Source organism: Desmodus rotundus, chromosome 8, assembly GCF_022682495.2.
Source record: "Desmodus rotundus isolate HL8 chromosome 8, HLdesRot8A.1, whole genome shotgun sequence".
Classification (NCBI taxonomy): domain Eukaryota; kingdom Metazoa; phylum Chordata; class Mammalia; order Chiroptera; family Phyllostomidae; genus Desmodus; species Desmodus rotundus.
The window spans coordinates 123,602,614-123,629,821 of record NC_071394.1 but is presented as its reverse complement, the minus strand read 5'-3'; the positions used below and the strand labels follow the sequence as shown (position 1 = coordinate 123,629,821).

At 38.1% G+C, this 27,208-nt stretch overlaps 1 protein-coding gene across 20 annotated transcripts in view; it reads left to right on the top strand.

The window, feature by feature from the left end:
- LRRFIP2 (LRR binding FLII interacting protein 2) overlaps positions 1–27,208 on the top strand; it is a 98,143-nt gene that overhangs the window by 46,772 nt on the left and 24,163 nt on the right. For 5 of the 20 annotated variants that reach the window (XM_053930225.2, XM_053930219.2, XM_053930226.2 and 2 more), the window contains 12 exons: positions 344–409; positions 1,877–1,951; positions 3,246–3,293; positions 3,375–3,419; positions 4,262–4,309; positions 4,766–4,822; positions 6,956–7,024; positions 9,680–9,769; positions 15,775–15,819; positions 17,216–17,332; positions 20,101–20,172; positions 24,471–24,641. In XM_053930225.2, coding sequence (XP_053786200.1) covers positions 344–409; positions 1,877–1,951; positions 3,246–3,293; positions 3,375–3,419; positions 4,262–4,309; positions 4,766–4,822; positions 6,956–7,024; positions 9,680–9,769; positions 15,775–15,819; positions 17,216–17,332; positions 20,101–20,172; positions 24,471–24,641 — 903 coding nt within the window. The remainder of the gene's footprint in view (positions 1–343; positions 410–1,876; positions 1,952–3,245; positions 3,294–3,374; positions 3,420–4,261; positions 4,310–4,765; positions 4,823–6,955; positions 7,025–9,679; positions 9,770–15,774; positions 15,820–17,215; positions 17,333–20,100; positions 20,173–24,470; positions 24,642–27,208) is intronic. The other 15 variants (XM_053930235.2, XM_053930233.2, XM_053930232.2 and 12 more) reach the window with 7 other exon arrangements.

Sequence of the window (27,208 nt, the reverse complement as noted above, 5' to 3'; positions counted from 1 at the left end):
ATATCCTTATAAAGAAGATGGCAGGACTCAAATGAGGTATGGGGTGAAGGTCCTCACAAATATCCTGCCTGCTTCTGTGTCCTAATTGTTTTTTTTTTTTAAGCTGGCCGGGCACCGAGCTGGATGGCATGGGGGTAGGTGAGGGGAAATGCAGCTGTGTAGAGAGGGTATATCTTAGCCAGTCAAGTGCAGTGAATCGTTTACTGACAAATGGAATTAGATTGCATGTAAATCACTCTATCTCATATGGACCTTTCTGTCTATAATTTTATTAAATTAATTTTCAAACTTTACTGTGTGATCATTAATCTTCAAACATTTAACTTCAAAAATTTCCTTCCAGAGTCATTCTTACAGTCACTCTTACGGAATGAGGAGGAGATCTTCTGGTTCTCATAAAGACCCGCTGGTTAGTTCTGCCGTGCCTCCCCTTGCAGTAGGGCGTGCGGCTGTAAAACCCCCGGTCGCCTTTAGGGAACTGAAGCAGTGCTCTGAAGGCAGTGTTGAAATTTGGTAATGTGCGGAAACGTGACACATCAGAACCCTATTTAAAATAAACTTGTTTTTATTTACAAGATTTAATATCAAGTTAATATATGTTAACCCCAGGGGCTAGAGTTACGGTGTCACAAGACGTTCATTAACAATGTATTTGCATTTATAATCTGTCCTTTGGAATATACCTCAGGAATAACTTTAGTGAGATTCTCTTCCTTATTTTAGAAATTTAAGTTGATTTAGTTGTGGTATAATACGCAGTACCAAACTCATAAATAGGTTTCGTTCTGAAAGCTCGTTAATAGCTCAGATTTTGGAAACGTGGCGTGAATTTTCTGGTAGAAACAATAAGGGACGTGATGGCAGACATCTCATGCTGTCTTGCAGAAAACTCTTTATTTAACTTACAATAGTATGATTAAATTGCAGAAGTAACTAATGGTGCTCTCGCTTCCAGCCACCTTGCTAAACATTTCTGTGGGGGAAAAATGTGTCCAGAATGCCCATTTTGGGTGCTAGGAACACCTCTTTCCTGTTAGGCTGCCACAGAACTGGCAGAGGAAGTGTGGTTTCAAGCTCCCACTCTGACCATTTCTGGGTGGAGAGGGTCAGGAGACATTGGCTGTTGGAAAGGAGGAGGGAGGAGAGAATATAACGGAGAGGACGTTAGTGAGAAGCCCTGGAGGGTAGAGTGTTGGGAGCTCTGGGGAGAGGTGAGTCTTGATGCCTCCCTGAGGGTGTTGTATAGGAAGGCAGGGCCAGGACTGGCAGGGGAGGGGTGGGGGCAGGGGAGTAAGGGTGTCCCTGGTTATGTAGTTTACAGTGGAGAAGGGGTCCTTTAGTCAGGGATTGCCTAAATTTCCTTAACCTTGGGTAAAAGATGGCTGGGGAGTTAGAGAATTTTCTCCCCCTCAAGTTACCACAATACAATTTTAATTACTGTTTTGTACAGTGTATTGAGAATGAACTGACTAGATGTTTTAGACCAAAACATAGTGTGCTCTCTCTCTGGTAATTTAATTTGATCAGTTTGTTTTGACAAATAATGGGACTAGGGTTGGCAAAAACGACTATTTAATGATATCTGTGACGTTGCCAAATGAATTATAAAAGGGGTGATTATTCAGTTGTCCTGGATTTTTCAAGGGCATTTCTAAGTGTGACATGAGACTAGATCACTTACTATTTCCATTTTGCCTGAGGGTTTATACTCTCGCTTTTAAAGTGAAAATTAGTAAGTGTTGTGCTTGGTTTACAGTTAACCCTGAGTAGTTGTTTTAGAGATGAATGGGTTTGGCAGTGTCAGATTTTGCCTTTGTTTATTGCTAAATTAACAACATTCACCTTAAGAAATACGGGTTTAATTTGGTTTTTGCAGAGTGGCCTCTACTTTGACCAGAGGAACTATAGCAGTCTGCGGCATAGCAAACCCAGCTCTGCCTGCTACACTCGGGTTTGTCTAAAGTTTTTTGACTTCATGTGTTTTACCCAAATTAACACATTTCTAATCTATTCTGCATTTTGACTAGTTAAAACTAACCTGTCAATAGCCGTGTGTACGATACTAGTTTGAGGTAACTAAATTCACATAGTCTGTGTGAGTATAAATTTAAACAGCGGGAACTATTGAATCACCATATTTGTAAATTAAATGAGTATCTTTTCCCCCCCAGTTATTTCTAATGAAAACTATTTGACATACAAAAAAGTTCAGACTTGCATAGAACCACCCATAACTACCATTTAGATTCTACAATTAACATTTTACTCTGTTTCTTTATCATGTAATTATGTGACTGTCTGTCCACCCAACCATAAATTCATGTTGTGAGGTGATGCGTTCCAGAATAAGCTGTAGGCATTAGGAAACATCATATGGATGCCCTTTTAATGAAAGCTTTCATGTGAAAATTTACACTGGAAATGGGTTGAGAAGAGTGTAATTATTTGTTCAATGTTAGAATCCTTCCTTTTTTCAAGGCATTTGGCATATCATACATTTAAGACACATTAAATATATGGCACACAGTACATTTAAAATAATTCTGTTGTCAAAACCTGCACACACAACTTAGATACTCTTACTTTCCATGTCTGATTAGGCTTGGTAAAAAAGAACTGAAAATTTTGTCTTCAAAAGAAAAGAGAGATGTAATTCCTTTTTGAAAAATTGCTGTGCCTGGTAGTGCATGGATTTACTGTGACCTACCAATGGTCACAGTAAACTGAGGCATTTCGTCCAGGGCTTGTTATGAAGTACAGGTTTTTCTACTCTTTTCCAACGCCTGGAAAAAAGTGTGTGCAGTGGTAACTCAGCTCATTTTTCAGGTTCCCCAAGGGCATTTGGAGTGTGTTATGAGATCATTGAAAATATCACAGGAGCTGCTGGTGACTGAGTGTCGCCACTGTTTGCCACACTTCCTGTGCCTCGGCCCTCTGTCCCTGGGTCTTCTCAGGGTGCTGTCTCATCTCCTAACATTAATGTGCAAAGACCAACGGGACTCGTATGCATTCATAGAAAACTATTCCCAGTGTTTTTCTTTCTTAACCCTTAAAGTTGGTATTTAAAAAGGTTACAATGTGTTACTTGTACTTAAGCACTCAAGAGTGACTAATTAATATTATGAGTATGAAATGAACACATTTTCTGCTCTCATGATGGTGAGTCCAGTTCATTCATATTCTCCACCACCACCTCTCCCCTGGCCCTGTAATTATTTTGTTCCGTTTGTTTTTCTTTCTTCCAGTCGTCTTCCCTGTGCAGTGACCCTCTGGCGACATCTAAGAGTACCAGGGTTAGTACTTTCTGAGGGGTGTGTTGCCTTCAAAGCTGCCAGTTGCTTTTCTTTGGGTTAAATCATGTGCTTTTTTCATAGGCCTCTCTTACTGCAAATTCTGGTCCGCTGAGAAGTGCCAGTTTGGTTTGTATTTTCTGCTTCCAACGTGTATACTCCTGGTAGGGCCACGGTGCTGGTGCTGACTCTGGCTTGAGAACTCTCCTCCAGAACAGCCAAGGGCACACGGCTTCAATGCTGTGTGCGCTGCAGAATGTGCTGCTTGTGCTTAAAATGCGAAACTTCAGGGGAGTGAAAATAAGCATATTTTCTTCACAGTGGTGGATACTGCTGGTTTTGGTAGGCTCCTGCTTAGAATTGGTTTCCTGTAGAGGAGGTAGATTTGCATGGTTCCCACTATACTTGCCTACTTTTCTGAGATGGCTGCCCATGCTTGGGATGTCATATTTTTCTTGGGGACAGCTGTGGTCTTGGCCACGTTAATACTAGGCTCTAATAAAGCAAGCTGACTAGAAAGCAGAACAGTGGCTCTTTGTAATATGCGAGTAATGAGTTGGTTGCTTTCAAGCTCTTGTTTATTGTGTTGTGGCCTGTTCTAGTGGACTGGGAACCTGACGCTTTAAGATTGAATTTTATTGTGACATTGGGCAAAATGCTTTGTACCTCACTTACCTTTTCTGTTCTGTTTGCTCTTTTGAGAGAATAAATTAATAAATGTTCTCTTAGTTTCACAACGTGATAATTAAAGGAAAAATCATAACCAATGTTTTTAAATGAAGTATAGCTTGAAGTTATAATGAGACTGGTGCATATAAATGAGTGTTATCACCTTCACAGTCTTCACCTTGGGAGGCTGTACACTTAACACCATTCTTCAAAACTTTGGAACTGAGTACTGCAGAGAAGTTAGGACACTTTAAAAATAACTTGATGCTGAATAGATAAGTGGTATTTCCTTTGTTCTTTAGGTGTCATTGTATGATGGTGGATTATATAACCCTTACGGTTCTCGAACTGTAAGTCTCACCAGGGGGAGGTGATGAGGGCGGTGATGTGTAGGTGGGCACAGTTTACTTACAAAGAAAAGGCCGTTTAATCTGACTGTAATTACTCTACAAGCTGCGACCCATCCGCCTGCCAATTGTGATTCTCAGCCAAGCTATGAGAAAGTGCTTGCTGGAAATCATGGCTTCAAGTATGAGGGCTATAAGTAGAGAAACCTCTTTTCTTGTTTGTTAGTTCCTCAGGAAGAAGATGAGAGTAGAGCTTCTCAGGGCCCCGTCTCTTCTCCTCTCCCCTCCCTTCTGCAGGGGACTGGTGGCTCTTGAGGGGGAGTGAGGTGGAATCGCAGACCAGGGAATAACAGTTACTTTAACCCTGGGAGCCAGGAGCTAGTTGGGTCACTGATGTATTCCAAGCAGGACAAGGAGCTGATCATTATTATAAAACCTTTCTTCTTGGAAACTTTATAGCCCTCTGAATACAGTTACTACTCATCAAGAACGAGTTCAGCCCGAAGCAGTCCCGTGGTGAGCTATTCGCATGCTTCCTAGAACCCTTCGGGGGTTTGAGTAACTAACCTGCACTCACAGCTTTGAGTATTGGGATGCAGTGCCTGTCACTCTTGCGCACGGACTGTGGTTTTCCCTCAGCACATAGACTCAGTACTAATGGTCTGAAGTGGGGGTTTCTGTGTGAATGCAACTTAGTGTGTAATTTCTTAACTGGGTCCGCAGTCAGTGTCATAGCCCTTTTTAAAATTCATCTTTGTCGTTTACGTGGGACTTCTTGTCTCTTCAGTGGCCATAGTTCAGCGTCTGAGCTGGCTGCCCTGTGTTTCTTCCTGCCCTCCCTGATTTCTGCACTGAGTCAGTTCCCTTGCTTGCCAGCGCTTTAATCAGTGGGGTGGGAGAAGAAATAAAGCCAGTCAACTTCTAAAAAGTGTTCCTTACGAGACAAAACTGCGATGATTCTCATCACCTAATCTTTCTGTATTAAATTTTTAAAACTTTTAATTTATAAAAGTAATATTAGCTTAAGGAAAGTTCTAAGGAAAAGTCTCCTGACATTTCCCCCCATTTCCATTTCTCAAATGAAATAGTTCTACGTTTATGTCCTTTCAGAGAACTTTTTTGCATATATGAGTATACTTTATTTGACGTGTATATGGACTCACACATACTGCACCTCATTTGTTTGCTTAAAATATGTTTTTGTATTAATACATAAAGATTTCATTATTTTTTTGGCATTTAAAAAGATTTTAAAAAAGTAAACCATGTTCCTTACTTTTTCCACTGAACGCCAGTTAGTTTTATGTCAACACATTCTGTTTAAATGATGCTACATTATTTCATTAATGGTTGGCCTGTGCATTTAAAAAATCACTGTCCCAATGGGCATTCGGGCTGTCAGATTTTCACTATTACAGACACTGGTATTATGAACGTTCTTGCATAGGTGTGTTTTCGTGTCCTTCTGTGAGGAGATCTGCAAGGTAAATTGCTGGTCACGAGTGGGGGAGATCAAGGAATATATATGTATAAATTAGGATGTATATTGCTATATTGCCCACCAAAATGACTGTACTAATTTATAATTCCAATAGCAAATTATGACTTTAGGAGCTACCTTGTTATTCTTGACAATGCCAAAGTTGGAGAAATTATTAAAGCAGTTAATTGATGGTCAACACAGATTACTTCGATGAGTGGAGTAGGTGGGACCTTTGGGCTTTCTTTATGTACATGTTGGCACAGTCCTCCCGCCATTTCCAAGTGCACTTCTCAAGACTTCCAACCCCTGTACTCACAGAATATTACTGAGGATGCTGAAGGAGATAAAAGCTTTTTCACATAAGAAGGAAATGTAGTTTTAACCCGCCCTCTAATAAAATTCCCCATGGCAGTCTTTGGCCTGGTAGCATTTTTAATGTCTCAAGTGTGATGTCCTCTTGTAAACAAAATTATTCTGATATGTTCTCAATCAAATCTAGACTGTTGTCCTTGTGTGCTGGCTAGATGCTGTTTCATTTGCAAATTGGGTTTGGAGTTATTGTTTTAGGTCTTAGCGATACCAGAATGGCTTCTTAGTGATGTCAGAATGGAGATAACCTGCACAGACTGAAGATGAATGAGTCTTGTACTGCTGGCGAAACAGGGAGAAAACTGTGGGGTGATGATGGGAATATCTCCAGTAGTTGCATAGGAACGAATAAAGGAAAATAAGAATCATCATTTCAGTGTAATACTGGTAGGAAATTCTGTCTTTGACTTGTATTACTTCACTGTAAAATATTTTCTAAAACATTAAATGTATTTATTGACCTTCAGTGGGATCCCAAAGGGCCTAGAGTTTTAAAAAGCATGAAAGCTGATTTTCGCTGGTTTACACATTCCCCCACCCCTTCCTTTTCTTTGACTTAAATAAAATACAAAGTACTGTTTTGTTTTTTGTCCTTTTTGGAAATATCTTTTGATTTTTAATGATGTTCACTACGGCTTGAAACACCTTTCCTGTTTAAGGGGCACACGAGGCGGTGCCAGCTACAGTGCCCGCGCCGAGTGTTTGCATGCTTCCCAAAACGTCCCCGAGGCCTCACAGTCACGTGAGACCTGCAGTGAAATTGCTTCCTTTTCATTATCTGCTTTTAATGTCTATAGTTGATTGACGATGACACCGCAAGCATTGCGTCTTCTGGTCGTTCCAGTCGTGGGCGAAGGGACAGTGTGGTGAGCGTGATTTGCATGCAGACACAATAAGTTTTAAAATTGCAACATTGTGGGGTCACATGAAATGTATGGGAAAGTGAAATTTGCATTTGACAGAATGAGCATTTTCTTTAAATTTAGCTTATATGAATAACTTGCTTTCAAAAATGTGTTTCTGACAGTACATATTCTCTGTGGGCTGTGTAAACTTTCATTAATAACTTGTCTCTTCACACCTCTTGTGTGCTAGTCATTGTGTATTTGAGAGATTTTCACTTTTTATTCATGGTCGCTGTTTTATGCGCCTTTATGTGCATAGTTGCCATCAGTTGCTTTCTTTGCTGTATATTTAAGTTTGACCACTGTTGATATATTTTTTAAGATGCGAACTTTTTAAGAGCTTCTGATGGCAAAATTTAAAAATTCTGGTCTTAGAATTCAGCTAGAGTAATTTCAAGTTATTCTTTTGATGAAGCTGAAGATTTGACAGAGCTGATGACATTTTTGCTTTATTTAAGAATTTATTTGAAAAGTACATTGCTGAGGATGATGTGTCAGCCTAGAGCTAGGAAAAAGAGCAAAACAACTAAGAGGCTATCGTTCCTTTAAGAAATATAGAAGACCATTTAATATGAGTCATGTTTTGTGAAAGATTGTGAAGTCAAGGTTTCATAGGAAAGGGACCACCAAATGTTTGTGAAATTTGTTGACAAAAGTCCAGGGATCTGAGTAAAGGCAGTTGTCCATTGGCAAGCCACTTAATGCTCATCCTCAAAGGTGAAGGAGAAAGAAAAGGCCAGGATATTTGAAAGTTTGAAAGCACCTTAGAAAGTGATGGAGTGGAAATGCAGGCACTTTATTATTTTTTAAATTTTTTGATAACTTTTAAAATAATGTTTTTATTTTTTTAAATTTTCAATTATAGTTTATATGCAATATTATATTAGTTTCAACTGAATAACATAGTCGTTAGACATTTATATAATTTACGAAGTCAGCACCCTGATAGGTCTGTTACCCGTCTGACACCATACATAGTTATTGCAATATTATTAACTATATTCCCTATGCTTTCCATCCCCATGACTATTTTTACAATTGCCATTTTCTACTCCTTTTTAAAAATTTTATTCATTTTAGAGACAGAAGAAGGGAGAGAAAAACATCAGTTTGTTGTTTCACTTAGTTATGCATTTATTGGTTGATTCTTCTGTGTTCCCTGACTGGGGATTGAACCTACAACCTTGGTGTAGTGGGACAGTGCTCTTACTAACTGAGCTACCTGGCCAGGCCAAACTGTACTTCTTAATTGAAAGGCAGGGACTTTAAAATAATCATGGTTGGCCTTGAACCACATTTACAACCTATTTGTGTGTTAATGGCAATTTCTTTATTTTTACAATGGATGTTAATAACTATCTTTGTAGGTAGACTTAATGTATGGATTAAATGAATTACTATATAGAAAATAACTATAAAAATTCTGAGACAGTAGGTACAAATAAAATATTAGATATGGTAAATCTAAGTTGTACAATTGTTACTGTGAATAAAAATACTATTGCTTGATTGTATTAGCCCTTAGCAAAACTTTTTAGTTGTAAGCCTTCTTTGTCTCTGTGGATGGTCTTCCATATTTTCTTTCTGGAAGGGAAGAATTTTTAAACAAGGTAATCAGACAGAGCTGAGGTAAGGACTAGCTGATGAGTGAGGTAAAAAATATAATTTATTAATGCAACAGATGTTTATAGAGAACATAGTATATGTAAGGCACTGTGTTAAGTACTGGGAATAATGTGGTAGGCCAGACCATATTTCGGACTTCATGGAGCTAATATCCTAGTGAAAAACTAATAGAAAATAAGCTAGGAGAGAAAGGAACAAAAAGAAAGTAACTCTGGGACTTTTGTTTTGTGATGAGAACAAGCAGGCGATAAGATCAGCAACATGGAGGTGTGTGTGTGTGTGTGTGTGTGTGTGTGTGTGTGTGTCTGTCTGTCTGTCTGAGTCCCTTTGGGTAGGGTGGTCAGAGAAAGGTCTTCTGAGGGAAGAGACCTTTGAGCTGAGACTTGAAGTGTGAGGAGCTGGCTGCTTGCAGAGCGTTCTAGAAGTGCCAGAGTCTAAGGTGGGAAATGACTGGGTGTGAGGGGGAACCAGAAGGAGGCCAGTGCACGGTTCTCGTTATTTTGCTCTGCCGTTCCTGGTCTTGAGGAACGTGAAAAAGAGGGAACTGAGGAAATTGGGGGAAGGGTGCAGTAGATACCCTTGAAATAATTCTGCATTCAGCACGTATGTGCTTCACAGAGGTGATAGCTATATAACGAATTATGACTGTGAGCTCCAGTAGAGGCTTTAAGTAGATATTATTCTGGAATCCCTCCTGGCGGGGTGATGCTTGTCTTCAACATGGGAGAGTTAGCTGGCCCAGGCGGTAAGTGATCCTTGTGGAACTCTAGTTGAGATGAATAAAAGCTTTTTTGAGGGAGCTGGGATTTCATTTAGGAAGCGCTGTACATTTCCCTTTTACTTTTTTGAGTAGGTTAATTGCAGTAGATTCCTCATCTCATTTTATGATACTTTATCACACACCAAAAAACCTTTCTCCCCTATGTGCTAATGTTCTCATTCTTTTCTTCTGTCTTAACTTCTAAAGCATCTCTGTTTTCTAACTGAAAGGTTTCTGCCGCTGATTATTTCAGTCGCTCCAATCGCAGGGGCAGCGTGGTCTCTGAGGTGGATGATGTCAGCGCCCCAGAGCTGGCCAGCGTGAGTGCTGCATGGGGCCGTGATGTTGTCTCAGGCGTGTGACTAATGGCTAATATGTCATCTGTTTGAAAATTAGGAACTGCATTTACTGCCTAGGAAATACTGTTTTGAATATACTAGCATGAAATATACTTACTTGTTTTGTTTTGGAATGTATATAATGATATGTTCTGGTTTTTAAAAAACTTTTCCGTGGAAAATTTCCCCCATAGAATCCATCAGCAGCTGCAACTGTTACCAGTTGTTGTACCAATTTTGTTTCACCTATTTCTTCCTCTTGTCATTTTCTCTCCTAAATTATATTAAAGCAAATCCTATACATCATGTCATTTCCCAATAAATAGTTCAGTATGTCTCTTTACTAAACTTTTGAGATCTTTTTTCACACTCACTATACCGTTATCTTACCCAATGAAATTAAAAATTATTCCTTAAAACCCTTTATTCCCTAGCCCATATTTAGATATTCCTGATCAGTCTTAAAATTTTTCTTCCCTCTTTGTTTTCGTGAATTTGTAAAGTTCTAGGTGGACTTTGGAGTTGAACAATAAAATATACTACTTAGTAAAGTGTCACTACTTTATAGTAACTGGCGAGAATCTGAATAGATCTTAAACATTTGGATTGTGGCATTGCTGTGAAGAAATGCCTGCCCACTGTTTTCACGTTCACCGTGGACTAAGTTTAGTAACGACTGTCCAGTATATACCCTGAGGCATTTGTCCTAATGAAGGGACCGCACCAGCAGGTCTCCACTCGGCGGATTTGTCTCACAGTCTGATTTTCTGTGGCAGCTCCTCTCGGTTCCGGGCATTAGTGCTGCTGTGCCTTGGAGCCAACACCGCCCTGACTGTCAGGCACTTTGAAGCAGAGGAGAGGCAGTGCTTCTTAGGGAAGTTAGACGGTTTTTCAGTGGAGAGACATTTATGTTTAGCATGTCACTGATTATATTTAATAACTATTTTTGAATGACTTTAACCTCGAAAGTAATTTTGAGTGTGGTCCACAAGTATTCTGATTGTTGGCTCTTAGAGCTGGCCGAGTAACAGTCCTGCCCCACCCTGGGTCAGAGGAGGAATCTCCGCACCTGAAGTTAGAAGACTGGTTCCCAAGCCTTTCCCCTGTCTTTGCCTCTTTTATAATTTACTTAGTCCCCTGTCTTTTCATAAACAATTACATTTAATTTATTGTGTTTACTTTTTCTCTTAAAATCTTTGACCTCTCCTATCCTCTAGTTTGTGATGTCTGAATTAGTGGTTATGTAGTCCTTACGTGTATTTCTTGGTAATTAATTTTAGTAACTGTACAGAAGTGAAAAGCTTGACAATTAAAAAATAGTCTTCCCCTGTCCCTACTAATTAAGTATAACTTCTCCTTCTCCAGGTAGTTATTTTATTTACATTTTTAAATAAAAATTGTACATATTTAAGGTGCATAATGTGATGATTTGATACACAGACACACGGTGTACGTAGCCGATATGTATGGCAAATCATCATGCTGTACGTACACCCACTCACGTAAGCAAAAGGTCCTCTAAGCAGATTGGCACATCTGGTCAGCCCTCTGTTATTTTAGAGCTTGTTAGTCCGTGACAGATTTTCTATATGTTTCCATTCAAAAAAGTTTAATTTATTTTGGTTTTTATATTTTTAAATAATTATCTAAGAACCCTGTACCACGTGGGGCAAGAGTAGGTTATGAGTACACAAACCATAGTTTATTGTTGTATTATTATTTATTATTGCATTATTTTTCTATACAAACAACTGAAAACCGACTTTTTCCCCACTCTGTGTAATATCCTTAATTTTGTGTCTTGGCAAAGCCTGAAATATTTTCTGGTCCCCTCTCTAGATGAAAAAGTTTTCTCTAATATTCTTTAAAGGGTTTCCTATAATTCAGTTTATTGTGCACACATAAAAAGTGGGCTTGATGTTGGTAAGCTCTGGCCCCCCATCCTCCAGTGCACACAGATAGTGTTTCAAAAGATAAGCTGGAAATCTGCATTTTTATGTAAAATATTCTGATTTTTTGAAATGCTAGCCATAAGTAAAAAGATTTTAAAGATTCTTTCTGGCTTCTCCATTGTGGATCAGATATGTATATAGTCAGCTAATTTGTAACGTCTGAGCTAAGAGGTGCAGGTGAAGGGTGCCAGGCGCTGATTTGTACAGTATGTATGATGTATGGTCATTCTAGCCTCTTGTCTTCTACGTTGTTTTCCTTTCTGTTCTGTAGGTCAGGCTAGGTTAAAGGAAAAGACTCTAAATGTGCTAATTTTAGTTGGACCAATTGTTAATAATTAGACCATTTCTGAATTGAGTCCTAGGCCAGGTTTGCTTTAGGAGATTATTAAGATGAATTGTTGCCTTCCCTTTTGTGGTTGGAGAATCAGAACCTCTGTTTGTGTGTTTTTTCCAAGCAGAATTTTTGAACAGCATTGTCAAGTCAGTATATGTAAGTCAGAAGTTAACAAAGGATTATGATCTAATGACTACTTTCAAGAAACTAGTATAAATAAATAATCTGTCAAACTAAGAAGCCATGGGCTAAAATAAAGATTAAAAGTCCTCTTAGAGAATAATTAACATCTTTGAAGAAATAGTTTCAAAGATTTGACAAGATACATATTCTAAGAAATACTTCTCATGTGTACTAATTGCAATAAATGATCAAGGAGTTCAATTTCAAGAGAAACAATCTATATAATGTCAAGGGCAAGGCATTTTTAGATATGCCAGATATAAAGAAGGCAAAAGCACTTATCACTGAAATATGGGAAGGATATTTAAGACTTTGTGTACTAGTTGATAATTTGAAGTTCTTTAAGGAAATGTTACTTTTGATTTTAAGCATTCAAGTTGGAATATAAAGTTAGCTGTCATGTACTCTTTTTTGCACATTAATACGAATATGAAATGTTACAAGCTTGTTGGCTAACTTTCCATTTACAACTACCCAGGAGAAAAGTGCCCTTTTCTTGATGGGGAAATTGCCTATTTAATTATTTAAGAGCAAAATGGCATAATATTTACTTGAAATACTGAAAATAGTAGGCTACAGTATGTAGTACATAATCCTTACCTGAGGACACTTTTCCATTGCTTTTTAGAGAGAGAGGAAGGGAGAGAGAGAAACATCGATGTGGAGAGAGACATTGATTGGCTGCCTCCTGTATGTGCCCGGAAGGGGATCGTACTTGCTCTGACCGGGAATTGAACCCACAGCCTTTTGGTTATGGGATGATGCTCCAACCAGCTGAGCCACACTGGCCAGGTCTACAGTTGATATTAATGAACAAGTCTGGAGGCCTTACTAGAGGAAAATAAAGCTTTGCTTAGTTCTTTTTTTTTAAATCTACTTTTTGATTAGCCACATACTATTTTTTTTTAGCAACTTCATGATTTATTTTCATTGCAGTTTAATTTCCTTGTTTAACAGAATTGTGATCATACAGTACACACCTTTGTTTTCTTATTTTTCGCTTTCTAATCTTTAATCATTTTTCATATTAGCGCATGTTTTTTCATGTTATTTATATATAGTTTCTAAAATCAGCTTAGTCACCATGTTTTACATTAGATCTTCAGACTTTATCTTATAGCTGAAGGTTTGTACCCTTTTACCAACCTTTCTCTATTTTATACCTTACTATATTGAACACAGTTAAATTTTATTCCATTTAAAAAGCCTTTTCAGGATGTGGCAGGCTCGCCGAGTTGTCATCGTCAGCAATAGCTTGTCATCGCAGTGTAGCTCTATAGCACTGGCCATTAGAGCACCAGCTTTCAGCTAGCGCTTTGTGGAAATGTAGCACGAAGGCTGGGAAGTAAGAACTGGAGAGACTCTGGCCAAGTCACTGCAGCCAAAATAACTGGACTGCGGCATGGCTGCTCTAGGCAGTTTTTGCTGGCTTCACAATCCCTGAGGTTTGGCGCATCATCAGTGTATGCTGCGACAATTGGGATCTGTCAGCAGAGGGTGGAAGCAGGAGAATGAACCTTGTGGTGGTCTAGTTCAGTGACGCAGCCTCTAAAACGTAAGTTTATGGCAAGTTGACTGTTAAAAGATGGGTGGTTTAGGGGTTATTTTTGTGAGGGGGGGATATGAGACAGGATTTCAAATAGATACAGAAGAATGTTTCTGAATGCTGTTTTTCTCCTTAATTCATTAGTAGAAGAGAGTTGGAAGTTACTCTGAGGAAAATAAGGCAGTTTATTCAGATGTAGTATTTCTTTCATTCTAAAGAATAATACATTAAATACTAGGCAGTGTATTTTACTAGTATAGATGTAGTGGAAGATTATTCCTTTTTATGGCAAAAATCACCAATGTAAAAACTATTGTCATTGCATGATTGGTCTGACACATTTTGTGTGTTGTTTGAAACAATCAGAGTAAACTAAAATCAGTTCCTTTTTAGAGTATTATGGCCAGAAGCAGCAAGAAGTGTTCAAAGTCTAAGACAGTACTTGATATAGTACTCATAATAAAATGTATTTACTGAGAAAATGAATGTGATAAATGTGGGTAATGAAACAGAAAAACTTTTCAAATATGAGGAAGTTAAAGTGATTTGAATAAAGCCAGAAATAACGATGTCTTGTATTTTAATAATTAACTGAGAAAGAAGGTTTTAGATCTCTAGATTGGGATGGGAGGGTTGGTATAGTAGTTAGAGTTTGGGTATATTTTTATTTGGTGAAATCTTTTTGTGACTTTCCCCCCCGATAGTGGTAAAGATAGTATATAGAGGTAAATGACATGAATAATGGGCTAAAATTCACAAAACTGAGACCTGGATCCAGTTCTGACATTGAGTATTGAACCTAGAGGTGAAATCTTTCACCTCTGAATTTCTCTCTCCTCAGCTATAAAGTCAGGCTTTTGGATTAGATCTTTGATGTGCCTTACTTCTTGAAACACTTTAACTAAAACAACCTTAAGGCATATCAGCAGAAGATAATTCAGTTACGTTATGTTCAGACAATAGGATATATGCAGCTTTTAAAATGAAGGTATGTCTACAAGCACAGATGGGGTATGATTCATTTTTTCATTCATCCAACAAATTTTGAGTCTTTCTGTATATCAAATGCTATTCTTGGTGTGAGGAATTCAGAAAAGAATACAGACATAGAGCTTACATCAAAGAGAGATCAGGCGTAAATGAATGACTTGGATAATATCACGGGTCAAGGAGCAATACATACTATGAAGAAAAAGGAAGTACTTTCTCTAATCTTTGAAACTTGATAAGGGGAAAAAGATATAGGATATATTTTGGACACTATTGTTAGAATTTTTAAACACTCGGGAGATGGTTGCCTTTGGAGTGAGAACTGGAAGTCAGGATATGATGTGGTAGGGAGAGAGGCTTATTTGGCATACTCTTTTGTTGTGTACTTTTTTTCATACATGTACATGTATGACAAAAAAAAAAAGAAAAACCAAAACAAGAAGACAAACAACTGAATTCTTAATGCTGTGGGCAAAATGTTTTTGATTATGTATTTAACATACTTTAGTCCAATCTGAACTTTTTTTGGCGAAGTGCACTAGTCTTTTCTATGTGTCCCGTGTCCTAATAATGTTTAGATAATAAAGCCTTTTGGCTTTTGGTTATATCAGACTTTTCCTGTTGATGTGTAAAGTTTTTTTTTTTTTTATTAACATTTGCAGTACTAAAACCTTTAAGTTTATGTGTAGTTCTCCTTTATGTGTTCAAATTCCATGGAAAGAAAATCTATCTAAAAGTTGTAAACTTTTGCTAGCGGATAGCTTGCTTGCTTGCTTCATGTCTTCCCTAGGGTAAGAATTTAAGTTCTTGACATTTTGTCTTATGTATTTCAACTTTTATTTCAGTTTTAGTGTGTTTACTTTTAGGTTCCAAACATCAGTTGAACTTGGAGAACTTAAAAGAGGTCACTTCTTTTTTTTCCCCTAAAAAAAATCAACATGCCTAAGCATTTTTCCTGATTTTTATCTCTGTTCTCTTTTAGTTGGATGAAAAATCTGACAAGCAGTATGCTGAAAATTACACAAGAGTGAGTATATAAAACCCTAAGGGAATGAAGTTCTCAAAATCAAACTTACTTTCTACTACTGTTTCTTTCATTCTTTTACTACAATTGCACTGACGGAGCTTCTCTCCCTCTCCTCATCTATTTCCTGTCCATGACCCCCAGAATTCCTCCGGGGTTGAATCATGTGAAGCACTGGGAAGAGAAAAGACACTGCATTTTATTTCGCTGAATGTCACCTCCTAAGCTTTTGGCTGTTTTGATTTTCATTCCTCTAGAATCTGATCCTGAGAAGAAGCCATTAAACACTACAAATGAAGTGTCTTTTAGGAGTGGTGGTGACAAACTCTGAGATTTTTTTCCCTTTAAGATAAATTATTTCTTTGAAGTAAAGTAACTTTTTTCTGGCAGTTGTTTTGTGTCAAAGTCTCTGACTTTCTTCTACAAGTATTTTTTGATAGTCATCTAGGGAAATAGGATTACTTTTATGCTATATCCAAAAAAGGTGTATCGGGTCTGTCTAGTATAAATATAGTAGTGCAAGCCACCAATGTAACTAACCCACATATGTAAGTTTAAATTTTCTAGTAGCTATAGTAAAACAGTAAAAGAAACAGGTGAAGTTAATTTATATATTTTATTTAACCCCAATATCCAAAATATTTTCAGCATAATCAACATGAAAATTTATTGAGATATTTTACATTGTTTTTTCCTGTACTAAGCCTTTGAATCTAGTGTGTATTTTATACTTAAAAAAAAAAAAATCTCAACTTGGACTGATCACGTTTCACGTGCTTAGCAGCTACACACAGATGGTAGCTACTATTTTGGACAGCACAGGTGTGTGCCATTTGTTAATTCAACAGCATAATCCCCCATTTAAACTAATTGTGGGATGAGAGTCTAAATCATAGTGATATAGGGCAGTGTTGCTCTCAGCTGCAAGTAGTATCTCCAAGTTGATGAACAAAATATTAAAAAAAGAAAAGGTCCTGAAGAAGCAGCTTCAGGAACTAGATAGGAGGACTGTTAACTACCATACCGATTGCAAATTTCAAAAACAGTTGTAAAATTAACCTGATGCGCTCACCTCAGTATTGTTTACGGTATAACAAAGATAAACTTAGAAAACTAATCACTCTCACACAAAGTATTTCCTTCATAGTTACTGTGAATTCCAGAGCCCAGTGAAGTGTGTGAGGGAACAGAGTTATGCTCACAGTGTCACGCTCACAGTGCCTGGGTCCTTGTCTGCACACCCCCAACCCCGAAGCCCACCTGCAGGGCCCATGGTCGCCCTGGCCACCTCTCATCCAGGCCCTATCAGATCTCCCTCACCAGCCTGCCCAGTTCTAGTTTTCATAGCAAACACTGTGAAAGAAACAAGCGCTAGAAGTGTCACATTTCTTTTCTCCAGCCTTCATCTCGAAACTCTGCCTCAGCAACAACCCCTTTGAGTGGAAACTCGTCCAGACGAGGAAGCGGGGACACCAGCAGCTTAATAGACCCAGACACCTCATTAAGTGAACTGCGGGTAAACTGAAAGTTTTGGTTTGCTTTTTAAAGCAATTGTCTTGGCTTCTTTTCAGTATATTAGTATACTGGAACTATTTAACATTTAATGTGATACTGTAGAAAGAGAAGGAGTATGAGTTTTTTAAAAGAAGATTGTTAATACAGTTAAAGAATGTGACTTTGGTCTAAAAGGAAGATTGGTTAATTTTTTCTGTTCTCTTTCCCGAACTTTTGATGCTATTGGAATGAGTTTTGCTAATTTACAAATGCCAGAAAACTTTTTAATGTATCTAAAAGTAATTCGCTCAGAAATAATTGGCCATATCTTAAGTGGAAGATTTGTAAATGTACAAGGAACCAGACTCTGGTAATTATTAGTTTTTTGAGCCATTATGGCATTATTTGGCTGCTTGAATGTTTTTTGTGGTAAGACAAGTATAATAATATTTGAGATAATAGAAGTACTTTAGTAATAAAAGGTTTATTTAACCCATTAGTTGACTCTCCATTTTTATCAGGCATTTTACTTGAAAGATGGGGACTTTAAAAATGTATCTAGTTGAATGTTTATTTGTAGACCCTGCTATTTGTGAGCAGTGGGGGAAGGGTACTAATAAAAATAGCATTGCATTCATTGAACATTTATTGAGCCCTTGGCCCCAGAGATTTAGGCAGTAAAACAAACTTTGGGCTTCAGGAGTTCACTGTTTCACGGGAAGATCGATGATACAAACCAGTAAAACCAAGCGGGGTGATCTAATGGAAGTAGCAAGAATAGAACTGTGAAGGCAATTCAGAGAAGCATCTTCTAAATTGGACTAGGAGAAGAGATAACAAAAGGCTTTTCAGAGGAGAAAAACTCTCAGCGAAGGGCTGAAGGAGGAACTAAAATTACACAGGTAGAGAAGTTGGAGGGGGAAGTCTTTCCTTTCCGGGAGAGGTAAATTCAGGGAGCCGTAAAGTGATCTGTAGAGTGAAGTTGCCAGAGGGGAGGGTGAGAAGTGAGGAGCTGTAGTGAGCGATGACGCTGGAGAGGTAGTGATGGGTCAAAGCATCTTGCATGGCAGCCTGAAAGGAATTCAGGGGTACCCTGACCTGTCTGGGGTGTTAAGCAGGGGAATGACGATACCTGATTTTCATTCCTAAAGAATCCCCATGGTTTGGAGGAAGCACTGGGCAGGAGGAGAAGAGAGACCCTGTGGTTGAACAGTGAGATGAGATGAGCAAGTCAAATGTGACGGGAGGAAAAAGTGAAAACCTTGCTCTGAGGACCATAGTGGAGGACAGGAAGTTGGTCGGTAGCAAAGAGAGATGGAAGATGAAGAGAAGATTTTTTTGTTTTACTTTAGAGGTGGGATTACTTTTTTCCTTGGTTGGCTAGAGATAGCAGAGTGAGCACAGGAAGGCTGAGGAAGGAGAGGGGTAACGGATGGAGCAAGGTGCCTGAGTGGGCGAGAGAACGTCCAGGGCTAAGATGGATGGGTGTCCTAATTTGGAGGTCCTCTCACTGCCACAGTAGAGGGGAGGTGGGGGCAGGTGGTGACTGAGTAAGAGTGTAGGCAGGGTAGGGGCAGGAGTCCGGTTTGTGAAATGGGCAGCTTGTAAAACAGCTGGGGGTTAGGAGAGGGTGGGGCGGTTCGGAACCTGGCGGTAGCGGTGGAGAAGGAGAGCTGACCCAGGTCAGCAAGGCCGTGACTTTGGAAGAGTCAGTATGTATTGACTTACTAAGTCCAGGCATGAGTGCTGGGAGTACAGAGTTGAATCAGGTAAACTCTTGCCTTTGGTGCTGTTTTCTGGTGGGATGACAGGCAGCGGGACAGGGCCTTCCGGCCTCAGACTTTGCTCGTGCTTGCTGCTGACCCGTGTTCTTGGAGAGAGTGACTTCCTGAAGGAAATGAGATTTTTGTGTCCTAGCACCTGGCTCCTGGTAGACTCTCAGTAAGTGTCTTTTGAATGAATCAGTGAACAAAAGACAGACAAACCCACTGAAGAGGGAATGAAGGGTGCAGGGGAAGTGTAATACAGAAACTGTATATATCGTCCTGTAATCGCAGAATTGTAGGGCCTGTAGCAGCTACTTCCCACCTAAATCAAGCATCCAGGATAGATCTTATGTAGAGGGTCAGGACTAAAAGAAACAGTATTTTCCATTTAAAAGTCAACCTGGACTATGGTAACTTTTGGGGCAAATGCTTTTCTCAATATTTAAATGGTGTCCTTAGGATAGACTCAGTTTACATGTGTTGAGCATGGTTGTGTTTAACTTCCTTCCTTTACTTTCTTTCTCCCAAATTAATTGTGATCAGTAACCTAAGTTATTGAAAGAAAACTTTGTTCATATTCATTTATTACATTTTTAAAAGCTTCTGTATGAGTCAGTAAAATTTGCTGCTTACAATAACTACATACTTTACTTGTTCTAGGTAAAGCATTATGTCAAAGATTATTTAAATGACTTATAAAATTATAAAAATTGTGTGATAAAAATGTTATAATTTAAATGGTTTTTTTCATACACAGTCCCACTTTAATGCTGTTTCACCATGGGGTTAATGCCGAGAAAATGCTCAACACTTAGCATCGTCACTCCAGACCTTCTCCAGCCGCACCGTCACCTGCTGTTCACCCCTCTCAGTGGTTGGGGGCCGCAGTTACGTTTGTGTGCTCTGGGTGTTTTGCTTTTAGTCTGGAGTATTAAATACAGTTCACATTTTCATCTGAATTCTTTGAGACTTAAGATATGTTTGTGGACGGTTTTATGCAATGGTTCATTCCTATGTCCTGCAGGATATCTATGACCTTAAGGACCAGATACAGGATGTAGAAGGGAGATACATGCAGGGGCTTAAAGAACTGAAGGTATCAGGGCCCATTCTGCAGCCCGAGCATGCTGTCTGCGCGCAGAAGTGTTGGTATTGGTGGCGTCGTGAGCTCTGGTAGCCCCGCTGCACATGGCTTTACTAACAGCGTTTGTCCTTCAAGCATGTGCTTAACCTGCAGTGTCTAGGAAGGGCGAACTTTCAGTCTCTGCTTATGTTTAAATGTTTACTCTACATAGTTTTTAAACTGTTCAGTAATATTATACCTTACAGTTTATAAGCCTTACAAAATACTTAAATGTCCCTTGTGTCTTAGCCATACAAAATTGAATTGGGCAAATAACTAAAAAGTATTCTAAGATTTTTTTAAAATTGAGAATTAGACCTTAAAATTCTTCCAAGCTTAATGAGAGAGTATTGCCTGTTTCTGTCACCAAATTCAGTCCATATTAAAGATAAGAGGGAGAAGTGTCTAAGAGCATTATTATAAATATTCCCTCTGGAGAAAGGGCCCTGAAGCATGAGGCCTGTGCTTTCTTTCTTTCTTGTTTTTAACCTGTAGGTCAAAAAGGATTACACAGACTCAGTGCCTTAAAGAATTTGGAGATGAATTTAAACAGGCCTCTGTTTTCCAAGCAGGGATGGCTTCCAGTTTTCAATACAAGTGTCCATGTGAGGCAGACATTTGGTAGTAAATGGCACTTGTTATCATGCTCTTCCTCATGTTTTATTATGAAGTTCAAGCCTAATCTGAGAGGAAACTAAGTTTCTCTATTTGAAATAGAAAAACACAACAGGCTTCTAATAAAAATGTAAGCAAGGCAGCCAGAAAAGTACTCAGGATATGACCAAAGGACCAAGTGTGAAGTTAATAGACAAGGCTTTCATCTGCCTCCCTGGTGTGATTTGAGGTAGCTCAGCCACCAGACAAAACCTTCCTGCAGGTGAGTATTGTTCAGAAGGATCTCACAGCTGAGACTCAGGACCAGAAGGGTGGCTGGTCCTGTGGAGGCTACCCTCGGGGGAAGCCTGGAAGCTGTGAGGTTGTCAGCGAGCATCAACAGAATTAGTTACTACGCTGATGTGTTCGTTTGGACTTATTGCTCCAATTTTCAGGATTTAATGCCCCCTCTTTTAAGATTTTAGAAGTATGATTTTTGGAAATACCTCAGATCAAGGCAAAAAATCCAGTACATTAAATAAATATGCTCATATTAAGTCTCATATGTAATATAATGTATCATGAAAGCAAGCAAGCAACTAAGAGACATTTTTAGTTTTTATTTAACTTTCTTTTTACCTTTAGATCTACTTTTATTGCATTTTTTAAAGGTTGCAAAAGAACAGATTAAATTTATTTGAGACTTTGAACAGATAAGATTCCTTTTCTTATTTTATGGTCAGTGTATAATTGAACTTGACTTCGGGTTATATTTATCATGTGATAACTTTTAAGTGGGAGAAAAATCATTTAAAAAATCTGGTTGATGAGGAATCACAGTGGTGTGGTGTATCCATTCCTATTCTAAAAGGATGCTGGGTCATTGTTTCTGATTTTGTTTTTTATTAAATGTCTGTCTTTGGGTGCTTACCCCCTCTTTACCCTCCCTCCAGAATCACCCTTGTTAAAATGGATTGCTGGACTCTCAGATTCTTATTCAGTGTGTCTGGGCTGAGGTTGAAAATTTGCATTTTTATTCGGTAAAGCTGTTGCTACTTGTTAACAACCCACCCTTTGAAAATCACTGCCTTAGGCACATTTAAGTAACACTAATTCCTAGTGGGTATCTTTGTGTTAGATAGATCGAAATCATTAAAACTACCTTGATACTTAACTTTAAAACAGTTGTCTGTGGTCTTATTTAAAGGAAGAGTCCACTGGTTAAATTTTATGTCAGATTTCTTGTATATTGTGTCTTGCATCTGTTGCTTAACCATCTTAGATCCTGGTGTTCTTGCCGTTATGACTCATTTTATACGGATTGAGTTGTGAGGAGGACTTTGAATGCTATTAGTTAGCCTTTAAGATGGATCAGAATCACTCCAAATTCTACATTATATCAAGATATTACTACGTTTAAATTATTATATAATCGACTTTGCTTATATTCCTGGTTTGGGTTGTATTTGATCCCAATTCTAATATAAATGTTACCTGTTAATATAATCCTAGTTTGTGAAGTGTCATTAAGAGTGTGTGTGTACTTTATTGAGATACAATTCACATACCATAAAATCGATCCATTTAAAGTGTACACAATTCAATGGTTCTGGCATAGCCACAGAGTAGTATAACCATCGCCACACCCAAGTTTAGAAAATTTGTATTCCCCCCACAGCAGAAACCCCATTCTAATTATCAGTCTTCCCCACTCTTCCTCTCCCACTCACACACTTGGCCCTGGGTAACCACTAATCCACTGTCTGTCTTTGTGACTTTGCCTGTTCTGACACTTCATGTAAAAGTGATCACTCAATATGTTGCCTTTTGTGATTGACTTTTCATTTAGCATAATGTTTTCAAGATTCATTCATGTTGTAACATGTATCTTTGGGTGTGTCTTTTTTATGTGTGGGTAATATTCCATTGTGCAGATTTATCACATTTTGTTCGTCCATTTGTCAGTTGATGGACTTCGGATTGTTGCCAGTTTTTGGCTATTTTGAATAATGCTGCTATGACCATTTCTGTACAAGCTTTTGCTTATACATACCTTCTCATTTCTCCTGGGTAGATACCTAGGAATAGAATTGCTGGGCTATATGACAATTTTATGTTTAACATTTTGAGGAGCTATCAACCTGTTTTCTAAAGCAGCTGCATATTCTCACCAGTAGTGTGTAGGATTCTAGTTTTTTTTACAACCTCACCAACACCTAACTTGTTTTTATTTTTTGTTTTTCATTATAGATTATACCCATCCCAGTAGATCTGAATTGGTATCTCATTGTGGTTTTCATATGCATTTTCCTAATTACTAATCATGTTAAGCATATTTTCATGTGCTCATTGGCCATTTGAAGAAATCTATTCAAATCCTTGCCCATTTTTGAATTGAATTATGTGTCTTTTTATTATTGACTTGTAAGAATTCTTTATATCGTCTGGATACAAGTTCCTTATCGGACATGAGAGTTACAGATATTTTCTCCTATTCTGTGGGTTGTCTTTTTACTTTCTTGATGGTGTTTTTGTAGCGCACGCATTTCAAATTTTCATGGTTCATTTTTTCTTTGTTGATAGTACTTTTAGTATCATATCAAAGAAACCATTCAAGTTCCTGAAGGTTTACTATGTTTTCTTTGAAGAGTTTTATAGTTTTAGCTCTTATATTTAGGTGTTTCATCCATTTTGGGTTTCATCCATTTTTGTGTATGATGTGAGATAGAAGTCCAACTTCATTCTTTTGTGTGTGGATATTCAAATGTCTGAGCACCATGTGTTGAAAAAGCTATTCTTTTCCCATTGAGTTGTTTTGAGTACCCTGTCAAAAATCAACTGATCATAAATATAAGTTTTCTGGGCTCTCATTTATATAGCATTATTCTTGGTTTGATAAACATTTGCATTAGTATTTTTTGAATTTATTTCCAGCTGTGATGACTTTTTCTGTGTGAAATGTTTTTTATTTTTAGCTTTAAAAAGTTACTAGGCAGTGGTAATTTACCAAATTAGACATAGTTATTTAAAAAACAGACTTATAAGCTATTTTAGGTAGAAAACTTGGAAGTATATAAAGTTTCAGGCATTTCGTGGTAGTTCTTTCATTAGTAATCATTTTATATTGCTTATTTCAAAAAGACTAAAATTTGAATAATTGCTAGAAAAATATGTTTATATATTTACATTCACATTATTATGCAGTCCAGGAAAGTACTGAAAATGAATGTCCAGGAAGTAGCAAAATTCAAATGAGTATGAAGCTTACTTGTGTAAAGTGAGGCTGTATTCTTTTGTATCATTGCATTCTGAACGCCAAACAATTTGTTAAAAACTACAAGGGCAACATTTCTGAAAACACTGACGGTTCTTCATTTTGTGACTTTTACAAGTATATGTTCTCTGGACACCTTTTTATCTTTCAGAGGCTACACTGCTGCTTGATTTTCTTTTCTTGGATAGTAAGGAGCATCGAAAGCTCTTATAATGGCATTATTGGCTTATTGTCACCCTTCTGTCTTATGTGCATGCTACTAAACCAAGAGTTCCGCAGACTGCTTGTATTTTGCAAGAGCGCCTTCATGTGTCTGTGCCAGTGCTACCATTTCCTGTTATATCTTGTATGTAGATGATGGAGTCTTTTAGGTATCAGGCTGATGACTTTGACTTTCATTTAGGAGTCTTTGTCGGAAGTGGAAGAAAAATACAAGAAAGCCATGGTTTCTAATGCACAGTTAGACAATGAGAAGAACAATTTGATCTACCAAGTAGACACCCTCAAGGATGTTATTGAAGAACAAGAGGAACAGATGGCAGAATTTTATAGAGAAAATGAAGAAAAATCAAAGGTAACTGTTCATCTCGTATAACGTCTTTCTTTTGGATCAGATAATTAAAACCTGCCATTTAGAAAGTGCTGGGCTTAATGGGAAGAATGCAGCATACCTGACCTTTCAGTCAAAACTGAATGGTCCCAGGAAATTGACAGAATATAAGAGGCCCTAAAATATTTTTCTTTTTAAGTTTTCTAAGAGTTATTTTATTAAAGGAAAGCTTATGACCTTCTTTAGTTTCAGCAAATAGAGAATGCAAGTTTTATCTTTATTTTCAATCTCTTAATTTGGACAATTATGGTTACTTTTTATTTTCTCCTGTTTTAACTTGCTGGAACTCCAGCAAGATTTTCAATGCGAAGGTTCCTACTTTTCAAGAGTGCCAGATTTCTAAATGATTGGAGAGAAATTTTTAATCAGTAATTTAGAAACAGCAGTGTGGAGGTGTGGGTCAGAAATTGACACGTTTTCTCTCGAGGCCCGTGAGCTATATTGTTAAAATGTGCAGCTAGAAAATGAAAGCCACAACCCAAGATCTAGATTTGCCCTTTGACAACTGCAGAAAACAAATTGGATTCTCTTCAAAGCTTACTGAATTTGGGCTTTTTAAAGGGTTGATGTCAGTCTAAGCAGAGGATAGATGGATATTACTGCCAAAAAAAGTGGGTTGTCACTGCATTGCAAAAATAAAAAACCCAGAAAATAATTTAGGAACTCTGTGTTGGTGAATTGTTAGAAACAACAACAGCTGAAATTTGTACGTAATAATGGAAGGGAAGCTGTTAATATAACCTCCGAGGGACCAGAATTAATACTGTGGACTCCATAGGGATTTCTTACATTGAGGGCTGAACATGTTCATTCTGGTCTGTTTTGGTCATATTTAAAAAGTGTTAGGAAGTGTTTGGCAAGGAGTTGGGAGGAGGAGGAATGGACAGGCAGAGTGCAAAATGTTTTTCGGATGGCTTTGCTCTTCTGTATGATTCTATAATGGTGGGTACATAGTGCATTTGTCAAAACCCATACAATGTACACCACCAAGAGTGAGCCCTAATGTAAACCATGGACTTTGGGTGACGGCGATGTGCCAGTGTAGGTTCACTGATAGTAACAAATGTACCACTCTGCGGGGGACGTTGAGTGCAGAAGGCTGTTCATGTGCTGGGGGCAGGGGGCATATGGGAATCCTGTGTTTTCTCTTCAACTTGGCTGTGAGCCTAAAACTGCTCTGAAAAATCTATTTGAAAAGTTAGGATAAAAAGACTTGTGTCTAGATAGGTAAAGAGTCTTCTGGGTATTTTCATATTGGGTGACATTGGCTATAATTGGAGAGATTTGGTGGCAGTGGGTGGTTTCTCTGTTGATTCCTCCTGTATCTTGTAGGCCAGTTGGGGATATTCTGAGCCATCCTCCTTTACTTAAGAGTGCTTGGACTCCTTTTTTTGCTTCCCATGCACTTCATATCTGTTTCTGGACCCTTGCTTCTAGCAGATTAGAAGAAAACCTCATGCTCAGTAATTAATGGTCAGTACTAAAATGAGATCTTACCTTTTTATCTCTCAAATGTCTTTGAGCATTTTTTTAAATTAGAAGAAAAAACTCCTATGGTTAACTATTTTAACTTTTTTTTCAACTATCATTTTCTAAGTTACAGAGATGTCATACTATACATAGAGCTGTGGTTTTTTATTTTTATTTTTTAAAAAATCTGTGCTTTTCAAATTTGAAAAATCTGTAAGTTTTTTAATACCCTGTAAATTGGCTTCATGTACTGCGATGCGGAAGACTTCGTGATAGCATCTCTCTCTAAAACATACCTTACCCTGAGCTCTTCTAAATAGACCCCGCTTCGTGAAGCAGAATGTTCGTGTTCAGAGACGTAGACAGAGGTCAGGCACTCTGTATTTTCATTATAGCTGCAGCTGGTGAGAGTAGAGGGGACCGTTCAGTTAAAACGATAGTGATGTTAATGCAGTTTTTCAAAATGTTTGTAGTGCTTGCTGCTGGAATTATATAATAACTGTATATTAAATATTGTTTCTATACCTCCTTTAGGGACAGGATGCCTGAGTAGGACTGTCTTAAGTATATTATTCTTTTTTTAATGTCTATTCATTGTAGTAGGGAATTCTTTTTAGAGAACATCTAGAACAAACCGTTTAAATAACGTGAATCTCTTCAGGTCGCACCCCAGGAAACTTGGACCTGGGTCTCACTGTTTTCGATAGCTCCTTTGCTGTCTGGCGCGAGAAGGTGTTCCAGGCCCCTCTGGTCCGTTTCCTGTGCCAGGCCTGGAATCAGCTGTTTGTCCAGGAACCCTCTTCTCTGTTAGTGAAACAGTGTGGGTGCGAGGGGTGCTCTTGCCCCCGAGTTCATCACCATTTGTGGTCCTTTTAGTGGATATATCAGGGAAACACGTATGTGGGATATTTTTAAAAATAATTGAAAAACAAAAGGTTTTAAAGGTAAAGTATATTATGAGTTTATGTTGATAGTTCTAGTTCATGTGCAGGACTCCAGGGTTTTTACTTTTCTTATATACGTGTATCTCTTTTTTTCCCCACACTCTCATTCTCGGTTCT